This window comes from Crinia signifera, chromosome 1 (assembly GCF_055691185.1).
Source record: "Crinia signifera chromosome 1, ASM5569118v1, whole genome shotgun sequence".
In the NCBI taxonomy this organism is placed as follows: Eukaryota; Metazoa; Chordata; class Amphibia; order Anura; family Myobatrachidae; genus Crinia; species Crinia signifera.
In genome coordinates this window covers 429,653,947-429,671,779 of record NC_139217.1, presented here as the reverse complement: position 1 = coordinate 429,671,779, position 17,833 = coordinate 429,653,947, and the positions used below count along the sequence as shown (strand labels likewise).

The 17,833-nt window shown below is 43.3% G+C and overlaps 1 protein-coding gene across 2 annotated transcripts in view; it reads left to right on the top strand.

The window, feature by feature from the left end:
• The window catches only part of MTX3 (metaxin 3), a 32,842-nt gene extending 15,407 nt beyond the window's left edge, over nt 1–17,435 (top strand). Inside the window, exons 4-9 of one of the 2 annotated variants that reach the window (XM_083152346.1) lie at nt 2,099–2,191; nt 3,082–3,264; nt 5,156–5,232; nt 6,578–6,735; nt 6,973–7,061; nt 13,003–17,435. In XM_083152346.1, the coding sequence (XP_083008472.1) occupies nt 2,099–2,191; nt 3,082–3,264; nt 5,156–5,232; nt 6,578–6,735; nt 6,973–7,061; nt 13,003–13,101 (699 nt within the window). In that variant the 3' untranslated portion in view covers nt 13,102–17,435. The remainder of the gene's footprint in view (nt 1–2,098; nt 2,192–3,081; nt 3,265–5,155; nt 5,233–6,577; nt 6,736–6,972; nt 7,062–13,002) is intronic. The other variant, XM_083152354.1, reaches the window with a different exon arrangement.
• The last annotated feature ends 398 nt before the right edge of the window (nt 17,436–17,833 follow it).

The following is a 17,833-nucleotide window of genomic DNA, read 5'->3' as shown; positions in this document are numbered from 1 at the left end:
GTATAATGAGGTTTGAGTGTAGGACACTGGTGTCCACATTAAAGCAACCCTTTACTGTAACTAGCTTCTGCTGAGGAATTCATTTCATTTAAATCTTTTGCATCTGTTATGGGTGGCGGGATGCAAAAATCCTATCCCGCCTCTAATCGCATGAGCATCTCATTGATACTAATCAAATATGCACTAACAAATTCAGTTAGTACTGCAAAGGGCCGCTGCTCCGGTAGGAGCTGCCCCTTCTGATGAACGTCCTGGTCCACGAATCCCACTGCACATGTGCAGACTAGTGCTGGCGGCAGCGGAGCATGCTGGGAGGGTTCCGTGCCGGATCCCTCAAACAGTGATGGGGAGACCAGTCCATAGACTTCATTGGGGTAATGCCAGCTCTTCTCCAAGGAGCTGTCCTTTGTGGTACTAATAATCACATATGTTAGTGCATATGCGTTAAGTATCGATGCAATGTCAATGCAGAATACATCAGCAAGGTTTACTCCAGGTTTTTTTTCTCTACTCCATTGACCACATATTTACTTAAACCTTTGGCTGCTTACTCTATCCTACCAAGCAAAAATGCTGTATGCCACTAAGAAGCGCTTGCTTGTGTGACCAACAAATGTTGTGGCTGGCTAACTAATGGTGTTTGGGTGCTTGCCTCTGTGATATAGTATATGATCTCTGGGAAGGTATGCAACGCGAGAGATGTGTGTGAGTCAGTTTTGCACAGCTGGTGGAAATATTTAGGGAGAGCCCGCTCCTGCAGCACAGCTTGGCCTGAGAAATGTCCGGGCATACAATCAAAGAGGTCAGTAAGGGTCTATCTGCTAAGCCTTGGAGATACAGAAGCAGACGGAAATAAAGTACCAGCCGATCAGCTCTTAACTTCCATGTAGCAGGCTGTGCACAGGGCATGCTGAAAGGGATCCATGTCAGATCCCTCAACCAGCGATGTGATGAGAAGCCCTCTGCTATGGAACCCCGACATGCAGAGCTTAGTGCATAGTAGTAAATTGGGTTTTTACCACATTTCTCCTTTATTGCATTCTGCCTTGTGTTTTCAAAATGACAGTAAGAAGCTCATTGTTATCAATAGATGTGTACCTCAGTATATTATACTATGACAGAAGAATGTGGACATTGCCTAAAAATTGTCAGCTAGGAGCTGGTTGTGTGGTACTTTTATCTCTACAAGGATTTGTACACATGCCCCTATATTAGGGATGGGGAGCTTTCGGCCCTCCAGCTATTCTTGAAGTGCACATCCCAGCATGACCTGCTACAGTTTTGCTGTCTGGCCATGCTAAAACTGTTGCAGGGCATGCTGGGAGATGTTTCCATTATATTGAATGTGAAATAGTCCCGGACAATTTGAAGGCAGCAGTGGTCCAGTCTCTCGCGCCATCATAGCAGTACATGGCTGCTATGGTACTTGGGAGAACCATGGACTCTCTCTGGGTAAGCCAATCTGACCTCACAACCAAGGGAGCATGATACAGTAGGGCAGATATATTAATCAAACCTAACATTTGTAAAATAACGGGTCCCGCTTCTCCTGCATAATTTGGAGAAGTCGACACCCGTTACTGCCTCATGTATTAACTCCCCCTTTGACGATAAGGAGAGGCGTTATGGTGCCCCAGGCAGCCCTGCGCATGCACATTTAAAAAAAAAAAAAACTTCTGCCCATACCCCCCCCCCCCCCCCCTGGCCTGCAGTCTGGGCATGCTTTTATCACAAGGTGTTGTGCGCAGCCCAGAGCCAGCAGCAGTGGGGATAGGACAACACTAGCCCTGAGCTGGCGAAGCGGCCTAGGTGGCTGTTAGTACATCGCCCCAGCCGCTAATTACTGGGGGGGATTGCGGGGGACAGCCCTGCCGAGCGTTAATTATTGGTGGGTTGTCCTTAGTGCACCTTAGGTGCGCTCGTAATACGTTATAAAAAATAACGTAAACCCCCCCCCCCCACGTTAACTAGCTTCTGCACTTAACACTAGTTCATATATCTGCCCCAGTATGTGCTGATCTATGTAAAACATTGTTCTAGTAGCAGGAGTTATACCGGTTGAACTGCATAGCAGAATAAAATGTGTTATTTGTTACAGAAATATAACGCTGATTATGTGTTATCGGCAAGAGAAGGATCGGATACGCTGGCATATATTGCACTACTCGAAGAGAAGCTCCTACCTGCAATGGTATTTATACAGTAATTAGGGTCTGTATATACTGTTTCTGTTTGACCACATACATTAGGTCACTTCCCTGGACAGCATGTGGGCGCTGGTGCTTTCTGCAGTAAGATTCCATTTCATAAATCGAGTACAGACATACATTTCAATTACATTTTTTTATAATTCAGCGCTTCAGTCCAGTAATAATCATGTTCAAATAAGAATATTAACAGACTCTATTAGTTACCTCACAGTACTTACTTCACCACATATGGTCGGCATGCATTTGGACAACAGGGTCAAAAGTAAGCTTGATGGGGTCTAAAAATAGCGATACAGTTTTATTTTATTTTATTTTTTTTGGGAATTATGTTGTATATTCAACCATATCTTAGAACAGTCATTGAGAACGTGTACACTTGCAGGCTCTCTTTGCTCACCACACTTTGGGCAAGGTGGTGTGCTCCACTAACACTGCGCTCACCAGTTACTATTCACAATCATAGTCCACCTGGATATGAAAATCAATCAAAAGTTGGAAAAACATGTAGAACCCCCAAAAAACCTTGTCGTCCATTGTCACGTCGATCTTTTGTAACTGTCTACTTATAGCAATGTCTACACTTCACTTGGATCTTTTTGACCATCTTAACCTTGCGCACTTTTTGACATAATACATGCCGACCTATTTACGACTTATACTTTGCAATACATTTTTTAGTGACACTTGTGAAATGAGTTAATGCCGTACAAAAGCGTGCACACGCTGGGATATTGGACTTACACTGTTTACATAGTATGCTTTCTCTATGGAAACTCAATCCTTTGTCAGCACTGATTTATAACTACAGTAACCTTGCTCTGCCGCCTGCTGATTCTCCTGTTCTTAGCAGTGTTCCTCCATGTTGTTACAGCTGCACACATTTTGGATTGATGATGAGAATTATTCCAATGTGACACGGCCCTGGTATGCTTCACGAACTCCTTTCCCGCTAAGATTTTACCTGCCTGGTAAGATGTCCAGGGAAGCTTTGAACAGGATCCTGGTGACCAGAGGACAGCCTCCCCTGTACAGGCTGAATGAGGTGGAAGCTCAGGTAAACAATAACCAGAAATCCTGTAATCCAGTCTGTACTGTTTGCAAGTTATTGGTGAGGTGATGAGGATTTCATTAGGTCTTTTGAAGTAAATCTTTTCCAGACAGGTTATAGGAACTTTTGCATCATTACCAGTAGCTGTTCTGTGAATGACAAATATGTATTAAAGGTCTAGTGCAGGGCTGGGAAATTGCGGCCCTCCAGATGTTGATGAACTACACATCCCAGCATGCCTTGCATCAGTTTCAGCATGGCCACATAGCTAGACTAATGCAAAGCATCCTGGGATGTGTAGTTCACCAACATCTGGAGGGCCGCAATTGCCCAGCCCTGGTCTAGTGGGTCCATTAGCTGTGTATTTAGTAGGGCTGCCGGCATCTCGGCCGTGCCCTGGTACTTGGTGGGCTTGTGACTAACCAAAGGAAGTGTGGCCAGGCTCCATCCAGTGGAAAAACCCATGTCGACCTCGAGACCTGTCGACCTAACGCATTTTTCAACCTAAAACCATGTCGACCTTGTCGCATGTCCACCTAGAACCCTTGTTGCCTGTCGACCCAACGGTGTCGACCTAATGACTGTCGACCTAAGACGGGTCGACAATACGATCATATCCCTGCAAAAGGAGGGGAGCGAGTGCCTCAGGCAGGCATTAATGGGTGAGAAGCGGGCTGTGGGCATCTTCGTGTGGGCAGCAGGGATCGGCGGTCAGGGGGCATTGGCAGGCAGCTGGAGGCGGCTGCACAATGGCCAGCTTCTCCTGCCCGGTTCGAAAATCCTGGGTAAGAGCCGTTTCTACAGCTTGTTACCTAGGTTTTACCTGCTAAAAACCCTGCTTGGTTCCCCAGTAAAAAATCCCGGGTCACTTTTTCCAGGATTTTTACCTTGTACCCGTATCCACTGACACAAATCTCGAGTAGGTGCGCGTTTATGTGCAAAAACCCTGTATTTTTAGGTCTGTGGAAAGTGGTATAAGTAATGCACAAAATTATATCTCTGATATACCTACTTTGAGATTGGCTTTATCTAACTGTATATTGCCTGCTGCAGTCAAACAAGATTCTGTAATAATTATAATATTGTTTTAAAATGTCAGGATTTGCTTAGTGCAGTGGTTCCCAAACTTACTTGACCAGGGCACCCTAGAATATCAGCATTTGTTCCAAGCACCCCTAGTCAAAAAGTCTCTTATGAATTAAAAATAAATAAATAAAGTAAAGTCTGCTTAACTGTCACCCTCAGGTTCAATTATTTGGTGTGGGAACATAGCTGTGGTCCTAATTGTCCATACATGTTATGATTGGCAGCCTATCACTTCGAGCATAAATAATTTGTTTTGATCGTGGACCCCCAACCTGAGGCAAACATCCCGAGGTACCCCAGGGTGCCTAGGCACCCAGTTTGGGAACCACTGCCTTAGTGTGTTCTTCACTGATCCATTTATTTCTTAGGGAAAATTGATCACAGGATATTCTTTAATAAAGACAAGAGAATGGGCCGTATTCAATGCAGCCGGCGAGGGGGTTTAACCCCTGTGCCGGCCGCTCACCCTATTCAATGAGCTGTGGAAATCCTTGCTGTCAGAGGACGGCGAAGATTTCCCCAAACAGCGATGCTCACTGCTAATGCAGGGAGCCCACTGCATTTAGCCGTAAGCCTCGCTGTTTTAGCGGCCGCAAACGCAGTTTCCTCCTCGCTACAAAAAACCTAGCGAGGAGGAAACGGCGTGTGCAGGGGGTCTGTTGAATACTGACCCTGTGAGCTGGCACAACGAGCAGTCATTCAAATATCAATGAATACATCCCAATGTTTTGTTTGTTCTCTATGCAGATATGTTGGATTTATACAGTATGTAAGCTTGTAGTGTTATGTGGGTTTCTTTTGTCCTTTCTAGCTTTATAAAGATGCCAAGGAATGCCTGAATCTCCTCTGCAACAGACTCGGCACATCGCACTTCTTTTTTGGTGAAATGTAAGCGATGCAGTGGTTAGAATTGTTGCCCTGTGTTCATTTACAGCCCGGTAGTGGTATGTAATACAGTCCAAGTTCGGCAAAGGTGCAGGATGTCAGCCGAACTTGGACTTTTTTAAAGTAAGGCAGTTGTTTAAAAGGCATGGGTTTGCCTTGTAAATGATTCCCGCTATTAAAAAACGCTGATGGCATCCCGCACTTTTGGCAAACATGAACTGTATTATATTCTGCAGTTCTTATTTGTGGGGGGTTTATATGTTCTAACTCTGCAGTTCTTATTTGTGGGGGGTTTATATGTTGTAACTGTGCTGGTGTCTGAAGTGGCTGTAGCAAGCAGATGCAGAAGCTAGATTTACTAATGCTGGTGTTTGTGAGTAAGTGGGAATCTGTTCCGCCCATTGAACCCGCTGCAGCCATTATTAGTATCTGCAGTGCCGCAGCGACATGCTAGGTGCAAGGGTTCCCCGTCAGAAGCAGAGTCCTTTCCCCACATGCACAACTCAGAATTGCACTGAGCTTATGAAGCACTCAGATAATGAATACAAATGTGTCAGTGAGTAACGATTACACTTGTGCACCTAATAATATGTTAGCAGAACATTTGTAGATATATACTTAAAATATTGGTGCTGATTCAGCATTTTGCAGATGAATTTTGCATCATTTAACACTGCTCTTGTGCTTGGCCTATCTCGCACTATTAGGAGCAACTGCGGGTGATACAGAGTCACAGATCACTCTGTTGCATCTCCACTTGCAGCTGATTGGGTAGAACTGGGTATTCAGAGGGCATACATTCAGTAGTTTTGCAGATATTAAGTTGACCGTACATAGAAAGATGTCTTATTTCAGACAACTCTTTATAGTGCTTGAGTAATGACCGCTCCTTCCACGAGTGGGTAGATGGAGGCAATCTGCATTCAGTGCGGCTGCAGTCACATCTGACCTCTGTGATACTTAAGTTGCCTGTGACTTAAAGTAGTGGTGTTGCTCACAGCGATCAAACATATTCTGTCTGTATATATTTTATAGGATGCAATAGGGAAATGATAGCTGGAATCTGGTTGCTATGGGCAACAGCACTTTTGCTTTTTGGAAGCTTTACTAAGTCTTACCCCCCCCCCCTGGGGCTTTCTTAAACCCAGTAGCTTCGCCAGATGAGTGAAGAACACAAAAGTAGGAAATAATAAATGTACTGTAGTAAAAGCTGCAGGTGTCACAGAGCAATGCTCCAACCATGAAGATGAGGAAGTATGAGCGGGGTTAATATTCCCATAATGAGTCTTATCCTGGTGACCTTACTACTGTAGTAATTGTGATATCTAATCTATATGTTCTATTACAGACCTACTTCCCTGGATGCCTTTGTGTTCGGCTTCCTGGCTCCTCTGTATAAAGCTAATCTGCCTAAAGTCCAGTTACAGCACCATTTGAAGCAGCTTCCCAACCTCTGTCAGTTCCTCGACCACATCCTCGCTGCCTATTTCACGCACAGCATTGAAGGTATCCCTAGTCAGCTTTGCAGTTTCTCTGAATAATTGTATCCACATCAGGGTGTATTTAATATAAAGGAAAACACCTTAGATGAGAGGGTTTATTTAAAGAAAGAAGGAAAATGTGAGCAAGGCAGACTGAGAAAACCGTATGTGACACGCCCATTACATGCATGTCTTTTACTGTTCTGTTCATACTAACCTTGTCTATTCTCTGCTCCCACCCGTCTCTGCTCTGACTGTATAGGCACGTCTTCCTCTGGCCTGGAGACAGTAGACGCAAACTTGCAGAAACTCACCCAGCTTGTAAATAAGGAGTCCAACCTAATAGAAAAGGTTATAACGTCTTTGTTTCTTTCTCCCACTAACCCACCCCTGTCCAGCAAACTTTCTTGCATTTGGAGCTTTGTTTTAGCATTGTGTGTGTGTGTGTGTGTGTGTTTTGTGTTGTCATGTTCTCCAAGCTTTGCTGTCACTTTTGCATTTTCTATGTTCTCAGTGCCTGATTTAGACCTGATTGATAGGCTGTGTGTTTTCTGATCGAAGGGATCAAGTAAATGTCACCCGCCGCTGCACTCCTCTCGCCCTTGTGCACAGCTGCAAATGCGATCACAGCCGTGCACATGAGAGGAAAACCATTCAAAATAGCTTGCCTGATCGCAGCTGTGCGGTCAGGTCTGAATCGGGCCCTAAGCCCTGGAGAGAGAGACATAGGCGGGTATGCAATGTGTCTATTCAATGCTGTCTTGAGCGACAGCATTGAAGCGGGATCACGGCAGAACGGGCCCGACTTTAGAAGCTGACGGGCCCGTTCTGCCGATAACGGCCGTGGATTGTCGCAATCCCGACCGCAGATCACCAATCCTTTTTGCGGCCACGCCCCCTTTGCACTGAGCGGCAGATGGGACATTGAATCCTGTCCGTCGTTATGTGGTCGATCTGACCGCAAATGGGCCAGGATCACGGCTGTCGGCGGGGATCGACAGCCGTGATCCCAGATTGCATACCCCCATAAAGTGAACGGAGTTAAAGTGCCAGCCAATCTGCTGCTAACTGTTATGTTACATACAGACTGTATTTAAAAAATGACAGTTATGGGTGGTATGGCTGATTCTTTCTCTTTCCAAGGCTGAGAACATAGACCCTTACTTGAGAAACAATGCTTCAGAAATGCCTGACTCGCCACTAAATACAAGCAAATAATCAATTAAAATCTTGCATATTTAGTACAAGTGAGTCTTTACGTTACCTTTTTCAAGGTGCAAAAGTACCTAAAAAATGCTCCACACCTCTATCTGCACAGGTGCACCGGTCAGTGGTGGTAAGAGTGTGAAATAGGTGTACAGTACTTTAGATCCCTCAGAGAATACTTCTGAAACACATTACGAATTGAATTTAATCAAAGGACTAGAATCTACTTATGTAGTACTCACATGCAAAAGAAAGTTTTGTTTGATGGTTCGATCAGGCATTGCCAAACCGATCCTCAAGATCTGCCAACGGTTCTGTGGATCTGTAGAATGTGTCAGTTAGGAATGAATGCAGCTAGGTGGTCTGGAAAACGTGAACTGTTGGTAGAGCTTGAGGACCGGTTTGGTAGAGCTTGAGGACCGGTTTGGTAGAGCTTGTGGACCGTTTTGGCCAGCCCAGGGTTAGATCATCTGATATGACAAAGAGAGAATGTTTTTGGAGTTATTCCCTGTTTGAACTATTGGGTCCCCGAACCTGCAATTGACCTGGGTCTTTCTTCTTGGGTTGGTGATCCGGGTAAATTGTGAATTGTTTGACCTGGGAATTTGCTCACTGGCTACTTGAAAACTGTTTTAATTGGCCAGGAAGGGCCACATGATGCCTGCTGATATCATCAGTGATAGCTGGAGAGGGACAGATGCCACACACAAGAGGAACACAGAACACAGGCCCTGATTCTCGTTCACTCGGAATTGGTCAAATTCGTCCCGTTCCGATGTTTTTGGGTCTGCGCAAGCGCGTATTTGCAGACCCTGGCAACGTACCGCTTCGCCAGGGCCGCTCGAAGTGGGGAGGGAGGGACTGGGTGGTGACGGTGCTGGGCCATGGGAAAGTCCATCTTTTTATGGGCGTCCCCATGAAAACGCTGAGCATTCCCATGTGTATGCGGGTGGGCCAATGCCTGGCAGGGGCATGGTACCCAGGGGATTTGGCCAATGTGAATTAGGTCCAAAGTGCAGAGAAGTGTGCCAGTGCAAGAGAAGAGCCTTGTTTACAAGACAACTTTTTATTCTTTGACTAAAAAATGTTTGAAAGGAAAACCAGTACAGTATTTTATATTGGCATATGATACATGGAATGTAAATTATTTATGGTTGTAATGTGACCACACCTGGCCCATTTAGGGCTGACCCTAGATCTGCATGACCTCATTATTGCGTGCATCCAAACCATTTTAAAATGAGCCAGGTGTGCCGATTGCAAGTAAATGGCAATGATTTGTTACAGGTAAACTAATCTCAATGACGCCATTGAGGTGGTGGAGTGCTCATTGGTATGGAAGACACAGTTAGAAATAATCTTCATTATCCAGTAGATTTAAACTTGAATTAAATTCAAGACAATTTTTGTGCTTACCATTGTACTGGCTAAAAATGGACGTATTCCCAACACGCACTGGAGTCATATACTGTGTGACTAAGCTAATGTTTCTGAGCATCATGTATTGTGGGAATTCTGCCTATTAGGCAGGACCTTCGTGCTAGCAATGGTCCCTAACAACTGTATAGGCTGCAGACAAAGTAGATGTGTTGATGACAAATCTACTTTACCACACATTTCTTTTGTATTGTCAGAATGCATCTGTGAAACCCTCTGTCCTCTCCTACTCCCAGCTGCATGCTACCGCACTGGTGATTATATGCTGTCCCGCTTGTGGGCCAGATGCACTAAGCTTCAAAAGTGATAAAATGGAGAGTGATGAACAGCCAGCCAATCAGCTCCTACCTGCCATGTCACAGGCTGTGTTTGAAAAATGTCAGACAGGAGCTGATTGGTTGGTTGTTTATCACTCTCTATTTTATCACTTTTGCAGCTTAGTGCATCTGGTCCTGTGTCCAAGATGCTGCTAGTATATTGCTGCTACCGTGTTTCCCCGATAATAAGACCTACCCCGAAAATAAGCCCTACCCTTGATTTTGGACACTGGTCCTAAATAAGCCCTACCCCGAAAATAATTCCTAGTAAAATTTCATTATCTGGCATTCAGACAATAGATTCTACACCTGCTAAACCCCCCTGATCCCCGTTGTGTAGGTAAAAGCACAGGCTTCTTCTGAAGCCGCTTCTATTCCCATGGATGCATTGCGGTGTGGTACGTCACCGCGCACATAACGCGGCTGCAGAACGGAGCTGTGTCACAGCAAAGAAGAGCTGGACATTATTGAGACTTAAAGGAGTACTGGGGTATGTTTACCTTTATCACGGAGGACTGGGGACATGTTTACCGGTATAATGGAGGACTGGGGGCATGTTTGCCGATATAATGGAGGACTGGGGGCATGTTTATTAAGGAGTACTGGGATATGTTTACCTGTATCAAGAAGGACTGGGGTCATGTTTATTAAGGAGGACTGGGGGCATGTTTCTTGACATTTGCTGTCAATGTTCATTAAAATAAGCCCTATGGTGTTTTTTGTTCAAGAAAAAAAAATAAGACAGTGTCTTATTATCGGGGAAACACGGTAGTATATTAAATATATGGGAATCCTGCATTGGGGTGTATTTGTTTCAATAGCATGTTATGTGATGGTTCAGCTTTCACTACGCTGTGCAGTGTTACTCTGCGTTACTTAACTCGTCTGGCACCCACACTTCCGCTCTTCCAGGAAGTTTTTGTGTTACTCTTACTTACCATGGCTTATTAGATTCTTTGAAGGCCCTCAGACCACACGCAGGTGCATGCTGTGGTAGATGAGTGTTGGACACCACTTGGCATCTTTTCCTCAAACACCTAAAAGCCAGTCTCTCCCACCAGGGATGGCAGTCATGGGAACTAAAGCTCCAATGCTAAACGTAGTTGTGAACGAAACTATACACATCTGCTAATGCTATTGAAGCTTAGTCACAATTACATATTGATGTTCATCTGGAAAAGCATTTCCTATTTCTGGGAACAGAGTAGGTGTGAAGGGATGCAGCAATCTACTGGCACGGCTGCGGGACAGTTTCTCCAGTCACCGACCGGAGAACCTCTGTCAGATGATCCCGGAATGCATTGTTTATTCTGGTAATCTGATTGATGCACAATTGTGTTCCTTACACAAAGAATGCTCTGTACCCTGCTGGCATGCCACACGGGCTATATTTTCCTTAATTATCCTGATTCAGTGGCTACGAATCTGCATCCTTTACTTGGCGCTGTGCTGATGTCATCACAAGAGAAGTATCCATAAACAGAGACTACTCACAGAGTTACTGAGCTCAATGTGCCGACGTTAGGAAGCTTCTGGAATACCTTATAATTACAAATTTAAGGAAACGCTACACTGTTTTTCTGTTAGTTTTCTCATACCCCCAAAAGCTGCATCTATTGTTATTAAAGCATATTAATGGCCGCGTTCTGCTTGAGTGTCTGACTGTATAAACCCGGTTGTACTCCATGAGGATTGAAGAAGTGCTATGAGCTGATTGTGAATGGGGCACGGTGGTGAGTGTAAGCATGTGCAGAGGCAAAGCGACGCATTTATTCTGGTCTCCATCCTATTTGAAGTCCTATTGAACTTGAACGGATCTGGTTTCTTTGAAGTCAGCAGTTTGGGGTGGGAACTAGACGGCAACAATGCATTTGCACAGAACTGTTGAGATGGCTTGTCATAGAAGATCCATGGATACAGACAACAAAACCTGTCTCTTTTACGAACAATGGATCAGTGGATGGAATAAAATCAGGTGATGGCCTGGCTTCCTGCTTGTAGATGCACGGAACCCTCCATTAACTCTACAGATTCTAATATTCGTATTCGGTAGTAAGCCAGTCTTCCATAACTACTTGCAAATCCAGCCTTTGCCTCCAGCAAACTATGTTTCAAGAAAATACTGATGTATGTACTCCCTTTGGGTATTATGAAGCATACACCTCAGTTGTATAATGCTTTCTCCTGCAGGGCCAGCACCAGAATAAACCACTTGGTGCGGCCCAAAGGGAGGACTAAACATCAGTATTTTCTTGAAACATAGTTTGTGGTTCCTAAAGGGTCAAATTCCCCTTATTTTAATTGAATATTGGTTTTACATGATTTAATACCTTTCTCTGCATGAGGCTGGGTCTGTGTGTCCCTTAAAGTACCCTCTGGAGATGTTATGCCCTGATGAAGTCTGTTACGGATGAAACGCATTGGGTATTTCTACTATGCAATTCTGATCAAGAACTATTGTCCTGTTCTGCTCCTCTTTATAACTTAAATGTTGTGGCAATGGTTGTTGTTGTTGATGTGTTGTTGTTGTTGTTGTTGTTGTTGTTGTTTTTCTAGCTGCAAAAGTATATAAAATAGTGGAATTTTATGGGATGCTTTAGAGTACAACACCCTTTTTAATGAACCGCTATCATAAATATTTCCATTGATTTGTAGAGGGGCAGAATGTCAGTGTTGTATGCAGTGGAGCAATTTTATATACGCCTAAACTGGGTACACATTCGTGCGACCGGCAATCGCTCCAATGTGCAGGGCGATTACCCTTTGCCTTGGATGACGGGAGATTGCAGGTACACACTAGGTAGATCGTAATAAGTGGCATCGCAGTTCAGCTCACATGTGAGTGGCAAGAGTGCCCAATCGGTCGCACACACTGTATAATACAGCCGATTTCTCATTCCTGTTCAGCCGAATCAGACAAATGGGCATGATATCATGCAAGTGTGTACACAACTTAAGTCATACTGCACATGTGCTGCGATGGTCTCTATGTGGTGGTTGCAGTAAGACTTTAGTCACAAAGTGATTGACCACACGGTGGAGCTTTTGTGGATTGTAATTGGGGTGACTCAAAAGCATGCATGTCACAACCATTTTGGTCACAGCCATGTTTTTGTCCGATGGTTGCATTTTCCAACATAAGTGGGTATGGGGGTCTAAGACCCCGCCATAGGGCGCCTTAATACATATTCTTGCATCTACAGTACACCATGTCTGATTCCGGCTGTTTATACCATGTTCATGTCACGAGCAGTGTAACCAGACTTGTGCATACTTGAAACGAATGCAGTCAGTGAGTTTGTTTTAAATTACTTTAAATTGTGTTACTGTAGATGGATGACAATCTCCGGAGAAGCCCCCAAAACCGCCCCAAGACTTTAACAACACTACAGCCTACAGCCAGGAAGTCTCCCCACCTCCTCACACCGTGACCGTGCTTGTGACTGGCATTTGCTGCTAAGAGACTGCAGCCTGGAAATGTTGTCTGTTCTACCTTATGGCTGCTTGTGGTAAGGGGGACACCTGTTCTTAAAACCTATATTTTCCAATATTTATATGGGATCATGAGTGAAGTGCAATATGTACACTGATCATTAAGCTTGGCCTGTACCATAAAGCTAAAGGATATTATACAGAGTTATCTGTAAAAAAGAAAAGACTTTGCAGAAGGTAGTGTTTAATTACTGAATGTTAATGGATCTAGGTAATGATCTGTGGCTATTGGGATAAGTAGGGATATATTGTACTACAAAGGGGGCGGTGCTTCTGTAATCCCGCCTTCAGTATTCTAGAACTGACGAAAGAAGTTATATTTTGCTTTTAGGTAATAAATTTACACGGGATCATGTTTTCCACAATAGTTTTTGTACAGAAATAAAACAAAGTATAACTTTAAAAATAATGTACATAGATATATTATTTAACACTGAAAAAAAGTTTTAACTAATCATCTCATATGATTGCAGCAACGTCTTAAGGTACACACGGATAGATTTGGCAAAAGATCTGGGCGTTCCCGACCCACGACCAATCGCTCAAATCGTTCCCTGTGTATGAACGATATATCGGATGATGCACATACCCGCCGGTCGTTGGTAGAGGTCGATGATCTTTCCTGCATGCAGAAAGATCATAGATCAATCATTAGCGATGTGTACCCATCGTTGTATGTGTATGCACCATTAACGATTTGGTAAGGCTGATTGGCTCCCTCTCCCTCCACCATCGTTAAAGATCAATCGTTCATGTGTAATCGTTTGCTCAATCATTCATCAGTTGACACCAAATTGTTTGTGCAGGAGTTCAGAGGAAATTGTTAACTAGATTGAATCGTTGGCCAAATCTATCCGTGTGTACACACCTTTAGTTGTTTTGGTCATTTAAACCTTTTCACAAAAATACCCCTTTCACATTGCCAAGACGGGTCCGACCCGGGTCCGGCGCTTCACATTAAATTTGGGTCAGCCATTATACAGAGGGCCACCCGGGTTTAACCCTTCTTGTATCAGGGGCAAATTGCCCGGTTGGTTGACCCGCGTTATAAGCTGTGGTGCTTTCACACCATACCTCGACCCGGAACCATACGCCACCTACCCAGCACTAACCCAGGTCCGAGGTACGATGTGAAAGGGGTATATGTGAATACATGCTCTGTGCTTTTTCTTCATACAGTATCATTGTATAAGCTGTAATCAATAATTTATGCAAAGCACTGATGTCTTTCTAAAGCAGCCTATAAAAGGCATGTAATGATCTCCCGGAAGGGGCCAACTGCATAAACTGTAATTACATACAGTTAAATGGTAATGTAGCCATTACCTCGTCCCATAAGGCTTCCCTTGTTATTTGAAGCCTGGAGCAACTGTCAGTTACTGGCTGATCTTCACATTGGGACTCTGTGTTCTGTGGAGCTCTATTAAATTGGAGTGGATGAAGTGACGTGAGCTTGGTACATCTCCTATCCATTCCCAAAGGGAACCTCCCTAAACTCTTCCCTCACTTCATCGACCGGGATGGCCTTGCAAGCCCGGAGATACTCCATAGTGCTTGTTACAGATAATTCTCCAGCCATGGCATCCTACTGCCTTCTCTAGGTATGTCAGACCAAGGCCACTTTGACAGGTGTTGACATGGGGCGCTGTCGCTGAGTAGGCAATGCTTAGCTGGGGGTGTTAGCTGTACATTAATGATTGTACACCCATTACTGAAGGAGATCTAAGGTGACGAGGAGAAGAAAATAGGAGGCCACAGACATTTGTGGCATGATTGTCCTTTTTTTTTCAATAAATAGATTTTTATGACTTTCCTTGCGGAGCTAGCTGCTTATTTTCTACAGATACAGTTTGATACACGTTTTGATACGTAATACACAATGCCGGAATGTTTCCTATACTGTTATTTAAAAACATAGGTTTTATCTTTGCAGTATTTTATTCTTAGTATCATTTTGTTTGATCCATTAATATATTATATTGGTATTGCTATCTGCTAATTGCCTAACATTTTAGTACAATATGGGGAGCTACATTATAATCTTCTAAACATATTTTTAATATTGTAATATTTATATATGCTGAAATATTAGTCAGGTATCTTATCCACTGTAAACAGCAGAGACACGTATGTACAATGTTGTTCAACATGCGGTGGTTGAGGAGCACTAGCCGTTGTTGACGTCACGTCCGTTGATCCCATGGAGTTCCATTGTAGTCTTGTGGAAGAAATATTTGACAACTGGGTTCCATTACCACATACATGTTTCTGTTAGTGGATAAGTGGCCTTAAAAGGTTTCTTGTTTCTGGGTCATGTGTTATGTATTTATATTTTGTGGTATGTTATTGTTTTTTATCAGAACGTCCGTCTGTCCCCCGCACGTTTATTGTAACCTCATAGCTTTGCTGTTTCTCTTGTGCCAAAGATATTATTGTGAGACTACATTGGTACATCCAGGTAACTAATCTAGTGCATAGCATGTCACAGAGTATGTAAAGTCCAAATAAGCTACATATAAATACATCTACGTCCTGAAGAAGCACCATAATTATAGTATGTGGGGAATATTATGTGGCTCTAACATCTGACTGTTGCACTTTCCACATGTACTTCCATCCAGTGTACGGAGATTGATGTCTTACCAAAACATTCTAAGATAAAACTCTTGTACAAAGTTATATATTTTACTAGGTCACTTTATTGTCATGCTTAGCATGGTATTCACTGATGGGGATGTTCGGGAAAACTCAATAATTCAGTACTGATAAAGGTTAAATGGCAGCTTTTCCATGTTTTATTATTTCCCAAGCTAACCTAGAACACCTAAAGTGGGCATAAGGGCATCTAGCCCAGCCTGGGAGTAAGGAGGGGGGGGGGGGTTTAAGAATACACTATGGGAGAGCCAGTCTGCTTGTGCTTTACCATTAGGTAAATATGGGAAATGTAGATCACACTAGGCTCTAGTTACTAGATGTAAGAGTCAATGTAGACGTGAGTCCGTGCTACCATTGCCTCCATGGAGAAAATTAAGGCTATTCTTTATATCTCCATATCCACGCACAAAATGTCCACAAAAATATGGAGTGTGGTATAGCTGGTAGACAATATCTAGGTCAACCATAAAACATTGACATGCACAAGGTTGACACAAGGAAGAGTTCAGCACAAGAAAAGGTCAACATGAGTTTACAAAAAAAAAAATATTTGGTGTCAGTCTCAACCCGTGAGCATGTGGACCCCCAATTCGTGTACAGCGTCCCCCGTTCGTAGCTTGCTTCGCTGGCCCTGCTTTGAGCCAAATGCCTCGCTACGCTTCTGCTGCATTCTGCACACTTTAGTGTCTCCAGTAGGAGTCCACATGTATGGTAAAGTATTAATGTCCAAAAAATGCAAATGAATCATAAATCAAATCGTCCATTGCTTATGTCGACCATATATTGTTGACTTAGATATTGTCTGACAGACATCCAGATACTGAAGACTGCAGGTTGTATGCAACATCCGTTATGGACCTGTTACTCATGTTTTAATAACTGGCCCATTCATTATTAGTGGCCTATTGGGGCCATCTAGGCATCGGCAAACTCCAAAGACTATCATTTGGTTCCAGTAGTCTTGGAAAAGAGGTACAGGATTGCAAAGCTGTAACTGACTGGATCATGGGGAAACTCCGTTCCGGAGCTACTGTCCCTGAACCCAAAAAGTACTGAATGGCTCCAATAGATAAGTCTCCACCACTGTAACATGTGGCATATTGAATACTGATGAATGTGCCTCTTCTCCTTAATTGTATATGCCCCAATAAGAGTCCTCTTTCTTTCCACATAAGATGCCTATTACCCTGTGTGCAGGTGGCCTGTGTTGCTCCCTTTCTGTAGCTGTCCATTGTCCTGCATATTGCTGCACTATGTTAAAACCATAGGGGTAAATTTAATTAAAGCTTCTTGAAATGAAAAAAAAAAAAAAAAAAATAATGTTGCTGATCACAACCAATCAAATTCTGTCTCATTTCTCTTGCATTCTAGAAAATGAAAGAAACTGGTTGGTTGCTTTGAGCAACCTCATTTTAGAAACATTTGTAAATTAACCCCGTAATGTCTGAATGCATGTCATACATAATTTATTGTTCCATATAAATGTACCACATACTGTATTATCAAATGAAGAATTCAAGAATGTATCTTTTCAAACTATATTAAAAAAATATATATGTATACTTTTTATTTCATTTCATGGCAGTTCATGATTAACTTATGTTTTGGTGTATTTAATTGCTTCATTTTATTGTTTTTGAATAAATGAATATGTTACAATCTGGTGTTACTGGTGTGTTATTTACTGGCTCCATTATTATTGTGTCGGGTAAGTAACTGATGCTACTTTTAGTCGTTAGATTAGTCGGCTTTTGTTAAGGGCTCGTAACATCGCCTTTGGGAAGGGAGATGCACAAGCCTATAAAATAGCAAGGGCAAATTTGAGGAGGGGGATTGTAAATGCAAAGCATTGTTATAAGCTGAAAATAGAGGAGCATTTTTTAAAATCTGACTCCCGACGCATGTGGCAAGGTATCCATGTCGTGAGTGATTACAAGCCAGGGGCTTCTGACTCAGTGACTTCGGATGTCTCCTTTTTGAACGAGCTAAATTATTTTTATGCACGTTTCGATAGAG